Below are 8,788 nucleotides of genomic sequence, written 5' to 3'. Positions count from 1 at the left end.
TCAAATATAATTGAAACATACATTTGAAAATATATTTGAAAATTTTAACAAATAATATGTCATATAATTTAGAATTTCTTTTTTCATTTTTTATATTTAAGTTTAATCTGACTTTTAAATATGTAAATTCATATTATCTATAAATTATCTATAAATTCATTTAATAATGCGATATTTTATGAACAAATTGTAATAAGTAATTTATAGATTATTATCTTATCTAAAAGTTATATACAATTAATATCAGTAATATTTTTGTTATAATGGCAAATAAAACTTTCCCAAAAAAAACCCTTTTGGTCTAGTAACCATCAAATGGAATTACATTTAAAAAGTGAACATTAATAAATTGTAATTTATCAATTTATCAATTACTGAAACAGCATTTGAAATTATCAATTTCTTTTCTTTTGTTAAATATAGCTTACAATTTTTAAAAAGTGCATCATGCGTAAAATCTGTTTGAATTATTCATAGCAGTTAAGTAATGTCTAAATATACTTTTCATTGATTTGTCTCAATGTTGTAACTAGCAGTCAAAAGACACCTAAGTCTTCAGAGTGCAGAAAAATGTTTATCCTGTTAAATAGTTAATTATATTAGATAGTATAGATGCTAATGTATCTATATGTATGTATATATGTACATTATATTACAGATATCATCATAAAAAGGGGTATTTCGTGCTAATCCACTCCAGCAAACCCTTGAGAACCTTCAATTGCTTTTATCAATTTCTCTCTTAGTTGTTGATAACTTTCATATGGAGGGAGATCTATGCGATTAAAACTGAAAAGGGAACATTGATCATCAAATATAATCTTATTTTTTTCTTCACTTTTTTTTCTCAAATCTTCATTATATTTTTAATAATATTTTTTTATTTTTAAAATAGAAAAATAATAAAATTGAATTAAAATTATAATTTTTAACCTCTTGCTTATAATAATATAAGATGCGTAATATATATTTTACAAGCCAAACATAATAAATATGAATTAAACTCATGATATGTATAACATTAATTATAATATAAAAATTATATCATTTTGTCGAACGATTTTATCGAATATACATAATACGTGGCGAATTAAATTATTAAATTAAAAAATTATTAAATTAAATAAAAAAATAATCATGGCAAGAGGCTAATTTGAAAATAATTTTAATTTTATTTTTAATTTTAATTTAGAAAATAATTTTTTAACCTTTACGTTAAAAATTTAAAGTTACATACCAAGTATGAGCTCTTGGATAATTTTCTGGTGTACCCCACTTCTCAATTGTAAATAATTGTGGACCATTGCTACCATAAAGTTCTTTAAAACCATTCATAGGTACTCGTGATGTACCAGTAACAAACTGTAAAAGCCTAGATCTCATTTCGTTACTGAATGAAAGTACCACTCGCCAAAACCACTGAACAACAATGTGATTAGCATGATAGTCTCCTTTATATAATGTATTTTGTTTCCAATCTCTCACATCAATATGTTGAATACCACACATTAGTAATTCTAATTCATGTTCATCAAATATTTTAACTAATGTTGGCGGTATAAGAGCATTAAATCCTTCTAAAAATGCATTCATTTGTTCTTGAACTCTTGATACAAAACGCCACTGTATAACTAAAGCAATGTATTCATCCTTATTTTCATCTGTCAATGGTATATTAGCACCATCTGGTTTAAGTTCTCTTTGAGATGTATGACCAAAGCTTTCTTCATCAACACAAAATGTAAGTTCTAGTTCACTAGGATCATTTTCTTTAATCCATAATAATGAATTGTAATATTCAGAATCAACGCTTTCCATATCTTTCAAATCAATAGATTTACCTAACATCATTTTATAAAATGGACGAATAAAAAATGCTGTAAAAAAAAAAAATGCAAGTTTTTTTTAGATTTTTATTTTATCAAATATTTTATAATTAAATTAATGTAATTTAAATAAATTAAATAAATTAATAAATTAAATAATTCTTACCATCTAACAGCTTTCCATGATAAACAGCCATACCTGCTATACGACCAATAAATTTGAAATAATTTAAATGTTCTTCATTACATACTCCAGAAAAAGGATTAATTTGCAAAGTATAATTATCCCTAAAAATATTTTAATTATTCAATTATTTTATTTTATATTTTATATGTTATTATTATACATACGTAGCTGAATATTCAAACAATCCATAATAAGGATTAAACATTTCTTTAGACAATAGGAAAAACCATTCTCGAGCAAGACCTCCATAATCTAAACCAACTTCTCCTTCAAATTCAACCCACAATTTTGTTTTTAATATTTCTACTCTGTTAACAGAACTAATTATACGATATGAATCTTCTAGAATGTTATTTCGACCCACTTTTATTTCAAATTTATTAGGAACATTATTCTAAAAAGAAAATATAATTATAATAATATATATATTATTATAATATACAATTCTTACAAGATTCTTATATAAAGATAATTCTTCTAGTATTATATATACTTACAGGCTTTCTTAATTGAGATTTAAGATATTCGTATTTACGCTTATAATCTCGCGAATATGGTACAGCCTATAAATAAGTAATAAATTAACAAATTAAATGAAATATACTTTATATATAGTATGATTTTTTAATCAAATTATTTTTTTGCATTAAAAAAATCTCATACCGGCCCAGCAATTTGAGGATTAGACATACGAGGATCTTCCCATTGAGTTGTTCTGGTATCTATAAAACAATAGAAAAATAAATATTGCATAATTAAAAAAAAGATTATCGAAATTGTTAAATCTTAAAAAATTTAATCATAATTAGATATTAATTTACTGTGATCAATAAAAAATATCCGGCCATCTGTATGAACTCTTTCTTCCCAGCCTTCAGGAAGAGGACCAAGCTGATCTAAATCGCTTCTAGGTGTTGTGGAAGGAGCAATATGATTAGGTATCGAACTTGGACGTCCTGTTCGAGGATCAATCCATGTTGTTGTTCTCGCAGTATGATCGATAAAAAATACTCTGCCATTTGGTGCTATTTGCATGCCCCATCCAGGTGGTAATCCTTCATCATTTGCCGGAATTACAGGTTTTGGACTTTCAATCTAAATAATAAAGAAACAGAAATTGAAGAAAATAATTACAATAAATAATTCTTATACTTACTTGTTCCGATGATCGTCTAGATCCAGCTGGACTATCCACACTATCGTCACTCTGTAAAAGTAATAATAATATTTAAAAGTAATAATAATAGTAAATTTTTTATATAATATATAAAATTTGTCATATAACAAAAAAATTTACATCTTATATATTTTTAATATTGCCAAAATTTATAATTATTATTATAAATATAATTACAATTATATATTATTCATTATCATTATTTGTTTATAATAAATAATATTATTTATAATAATATTAATCAAAATAATATAATATATTAATTCATATAAAAGTCCAAAATATCAAATTTTTATTGAATACACATGGAATTATAATATAGGAATTATTAACACTAATTAAATATTTACAAAGATAATGATAGATAAAAAATTAGAAATTATTACAATTAAGAAATTTTGTTAATTACAATAATTAGTTTACAATAATCAATTGTATGGTGAAGTTTTAATATATATACATTTTAGATTAAAATATAAAATAATAAAAATATTAATGAATTATATGAAAAATACATTTTTTTCTTATAAATTTTAAACTTCATTTTCTTAATATCAACGAATATATCTATATATATATATATATATATATATATAGATATATATAGACAAAACTAGTTTATATAATTGAATGAGTACCTGGTCTTCATATTCACTAAGGTAGCCACGTTGATCAACAGAACGTCCAGAGTCTGAAGAAGTATCCCTACTACCCCCTTCCCTACGATTCTCAATCTCATAATCTCTCGCATCTGAATCTTCACCATCCGCGCGGAGAACTTCACCATCCTTACACACACATGCACAAAATTGCTAATACTGCTAATTTTTTGTTTATTGTTTAAAAGATTTCAAGGTTTTGTATTGTTTAGACATTCACATTTTTTTTTCTTTTTTTCCCAATTCATATATATTTTATAACATATTAATAGTTATATACTAAAATATATATCTACAAATAAACAATATCTACATATAATGCATTTATGAATGTTAAATAAGATTATAAATATGTTTTAGTTATAAATTTTTGTTAATTTATAAAAAAAAGACAGAAACAAAAAAAATATATAGCCTAAAATTATTTATAAAATGAAGATATAAATAAAGATAAATAAATTTAAATATATGCACAAATATATTTAAATAATATAATTATTAACATATTATATCTTATACTCATATAAATTTTATGTTTTGTGCGTGTGTGTGTATTTTTTTTACACACAACTAGTCTACATAAACTTTAAATTTCAGAATAAAGCATGAAACATAATATTTTGTTATAATACAAATACTTAAAAGCAAATTATGCTGACTAGTTAATAACTATGCATTTTATAATATAATTCATAATAAATTATGCAATTATCAATATTACCTGATTAATTGAACTTCTGAGTCTATTTTCATCATCTGCACTAATATGAAAACGACGTTGAAATTCAGTTGCTGCTGTATTGAAATTTCGCTCAATTGTCATATTTGCACTAGGTGATGTAGTACTAAAATATAAAAAATATTTGCAATATTTCAATTTTATTATTCATAATACAATATCATAATATTATAATATAATATCATATATATAATATCAAATAAAATAGATAAATAATATATAATACATACGATTCTGTTGGACGTTCCCATTGTGTAAATCTTGCTATATGATTAACATAATATGTTCGCCCATTTGCATCTTGTCTTTCTTCCCATCCTGGTGGTAAAGGCCTAATAAGTATAACCTAAAAAAATATTAATGTATTAGTTTAAAGTAAGTAATATTATTATTAAAATTTTTATTCTATTTTAAAATTATATAACATTTTAGCTCTAAATTATTTATATAATTGTACTTACATCTGCAGCTTGTTCTACAGGACTATTATTTACTGGTTGCACCATTTCCCAGCCTCCTGAGTCAGATGTAGTGTCTCCATTGTCATTGTCTGCATTTGATGAGTCAGAAATATATGCATGATATACTTCCAAGGTACCCTTCACTCTTGAACGCTGACTGGAATGATTACTAGCCATATCCTCGTAAGTTATTCATTTTGCATTTGCAAATGAAAGATACGAAAGAAATATATTAATGAACTAAACATGAAAATTGGTGATATGTAACCAAAAAATGACTAAATGAAAAATTATTTCAAAACAAAGTAGTGCATATAAAAATAATAAATATAAAAATGATATGAGTAAAAATATTTTTTATTTTTATTATATATATAATTATATTATATATATTACATATACACATATATAATGTGTAATAGTAAATATAATTATCACATCATATTTATAATTTAGGGCCAAATAATTTTAATGGGAAGCTAAACAGATTTAACTTTTAAAATATACAGAAATACACAGCTTTAAGCATATATTATAAAAGTACTTACCTACGTGGACGAAGTACATAACGCCTAACAGGTATTGTACGACCTTCTTGTTCTTTAGGCAGATTAAGTAATGTTAATTCTACCATACCAAGAAAATCATCCCTTGTTAATCTATTTTCATCAAAAACTTGTAGCACCAATTTATGATCAACAGGTTTAACCTAATAAAGAAAAACATATCTTCATTAACATATTGGATTTATCTCAATATTTATTTATAAATTATATTAAATTTACTCTAAATATAAATTCTTCTTCCCAAACAGGATTCAATGTCTTTTTTTTAGTTTTTGTAAGTGCAGAATCTATTGTCTGATCACCAGATATAGTATTTAAGTCAACTCGTACATAAGGATCGCTTGCACCAAAGATATCTTTCTTTGCTAATTGGTGCCCAGCGATCACTTTTAATCTCAGCTTTCGGGTAGCTTCATCTCTCTGCACAAAATTTAAAAAAGCAAGAATTTTAATTATGATAAATTTCCAAAATTTGAAAAATTATTATAATGATTATTGAAAGAATTTTTTGTCTATGTTATTTAAAATAACTTATTTTATAATTAAATTAATCTCTAAAAAAATAAAACAAACATATCTGAAAAAAATTTAAATTTTGTTATATAAACTATTTATTAGTTAAATATTTAATTTATTTTATCTGTATGTATTAATAATTATTATAAGAAATTTCAATTGAATTTTATATATATTATAAATAATATATATAATAAATAATGACTAATTTATTTATAATGATTAATTATTATTATTAATTTATTATTAATTAAAATGTTTTATTTAATATTAAATATAAATATGTATAAAATATAGAAGACTATAAAAATATATAAAATTATACGTGATATATTAAATGGAAACGATTTTTTTTTTAATTTTTCTAATTGTATGTAATTATAATAAAATATAAAAATATTGTTATTAGTTTTATTAATTTATAATTTATATTATAAATAATTTAATGCTTATCAATAAAAAAATATAAATATTTCATATTACGATTATTAATTATATGAAAATTTTATTATTAATGCAATAATATTACTAATCATAAAGTCAACAACTTTTTGCAAGTAACACCCTTTCAAAAGTCTATCAATCAAAAATCCAACCTGTACTTGTCAAACTGTCAAAATAGTTACGTACGGATTCTCCGTCAGCTCCAGATGTTGGATTATAACCATAAACATGTTCCTCTGCCATTAACGTTATATGTAATCGATTTGTTTCTAATCGTCGATTGCTACGTTTTATAAATCTTACAATTTATCTAGGTTCACAGTTTCTTATGTGCCATCAAGAAACCTATTTTGTCTTAACCCCTCTTAGTTGCTATTGCATGAACGAAACGGATATGACATATACGCGCTTAAAGATGGCTAACTTCCTTTTAAATATTCAAATATGATTAAAATTCATGTTATATATATATATTTTTCATTTAAAAAATATATATTATTATACACAAAAAAAAAATATACACAAAAATAATATAGTATATGTTATAAGATGTATTGTTTTATTCTTTATTAATTTATATTAATATTAAAAAAAATAAAATTTCTAGAAACAAATATTTACGAAAAATTTTTAAATATGTATTATTAAACGAATAATTTTAATGCATATATAAATATTTCTTTAAATTTTTCTAAATAGATGTATCTTAGAGATCTTTTGTTATTATCTTAAGAACATAAATGAAATTAAAATTTAAGATTTAAAAATTGTAAGATTTAAAAATTTAATTTTTAATCTAAATATTCTAAGATTATTGATATATTCTAATATAAATAATTCTGATGTAAAAATATTTCAGAAAGAAATCTTTTTTAAATTTCTTGATTAAAGTTTTAAGATTAAAATATCTTTATGTTGACAATGATAAGAAATAAAAGAATTAAAATAAAATGTTTGATAATGAATTATTTTTTTTTAATTTTTTAATTTGATATCATAAGATAATGATAAAGATGAATAATTTTTAAATTACTTTAGATAATGCATACAATGAATTATATAAATATTGATATACATAAAAATATAATTATTTACATACTGAAGATTCTGTTAATGAGAAGCGTCCTGGTCTTGTATTAACTTGCAATACCCGAGATGCAGAATGATGTTGAGTATTCCAAGTATAAGCACGAGTTCTTTGAGAAGGTGATTCAACACCAGAATATATAGGATAGGTTAAAGTACCTGGCATCTTGTATTCTTAATTTTTTAATATTTTACACATTAATGAAAAGATTATTCAATATTATTGTTATATATATTTTATCTTTTATATATAAATTTATATTAGATAGATAAAATTTAATGATGATTTATTTAAAATAAGTAATTGTTGCAATTATTCCTAGTAATATTTTAAAAAATATACTCAATATAAATATAAATCAATTTTCACTCACAAAATAAAGCATTTCATAAGATGAAGCATTTCTCTGAAATATTTTAAATTATTCTATTTATATTTTCAAGTATTTTTAATATTATATGTAAATAAACTAAAATTAATTTTTATTTATTGTTGTATGTAAAAATTTGTAATATAACAATGTTAACTAATATCTAATAATGTTTCATTTGTCAATTTGACTCAAGTTATAAATAGTTTATAAAAATATTAAATATTTATAACATAAATGTGTAATATTTTTAATATGTAAGATATATAATAATTGATATGTAAAATATATAATACAGTGATAATTTTATATAAAAATTATTATAAAAACATAAAAACAAAGAAACAAAAAGTTGCAATAATATATATATAGTTGCAATAATATAATTATATATATATATATATATATATATATATATATATATATATATATACACTTAAAAATTAACACTCTTTAATGAAACACGTGCACATAATTCACTATTAACTGAAAAATTACTGATTTATTTATATTTAAACTTTCAATATGTAATGCATAGTCGTCCTTACTACAAAATCACTATTTCCGATGTGAACGTTAAATATAAAAATCATTTAAGATAAGAAATGCTTTAAATCATTAAAGTGATAACATGTATATATTTAACCATCATGAAATTAACTAATACATTGAAAATTTTATAAATATATATACATACGTATTAAATTTATTCCCGTCAAATATTCTGTAATTAAATAAATGAAATTATATACTTAC

The 8,788-nt window shown here is 21.9% G+C and overlaps 1 protein-coding gene across 10 annotated transcripts; it reads right to left on the bottom strand.

The window, feature by feature from the left end:
- Positions 1–227: 227 nt before the first annotated feature.
- LOC411723 (E3 ubiquitin-protein ligase Nedd-4) lies at positions 228–8,628 on the bottom strand. 10 transcript variants are annotated; one of them, XM_006571251.3, is made up of 18 exons: positions 8,467–8,627; positions 8,036–8,068; positions 7,675–7,835; positions 5,835–6,035; positions 5,598–5,758; positions 5,050–5,218; positions 4,819–4,934; positions 4,571–4,694; positions 3,829–3,978; positions 3,170–3,220; positions 2,835–3,108; positions 2,677–2,735; positions 2,511–2,576; positions 2,178–2,407; positions 1,993–2,114; positions 1,238–1,877; positions 657–789; positions 228–579 (listed from the first exon to the last, which is right to left on the bottom strand). In XM_006571251.3, exons 3-17 carry the CDS (start codon positions 7,825–7,827, stop codon positions 687–689), a joined length of 2,619 nt encoding a protein of 872 aa, XP_006571314.1. In that variant the 5' UTR covers positions 7,828–7,835; positions 8,036–8,068; positions 8,467–8,627; the 3' UTR covers positions 228–579; positions 657–686. The 10 variants fall into 10 exon arrangements, with proteins under 10 accessions (XP_006571314.1, XP_006571313.1, XP_006571315.1 ...); XM_006571250.3 differs by having other exon boundaries at positions 229–579; positions 647–789; XM_006571252.3 differs by lacking the exon at positions 228–579 and having other exon boundaries at positions 646–789; positions 5,050–5,206; positions 8,467–8,628.
- Between the last annotated feature and the right edge of the window lie 160 nt (positions 8,629–8,788).

Source organism: Apis mellifera, linkage group LG1, assembly GCF_003254395.2.
Source record: "Apis mellifera strain DH4 linkage group LG1, Amel_HAv3.1, whole genome shotgun sequence".
NCBI classification, from domain to species: domain Eukaryota; kingdom Metazoa; phylum Arthropoda; class Insecta; order Hymenoptera; family Apidae; genus Apis; species Apis mellifera.
This window is presented reverse-complemented; position numbering and strand designations above follow the sequence as displayed.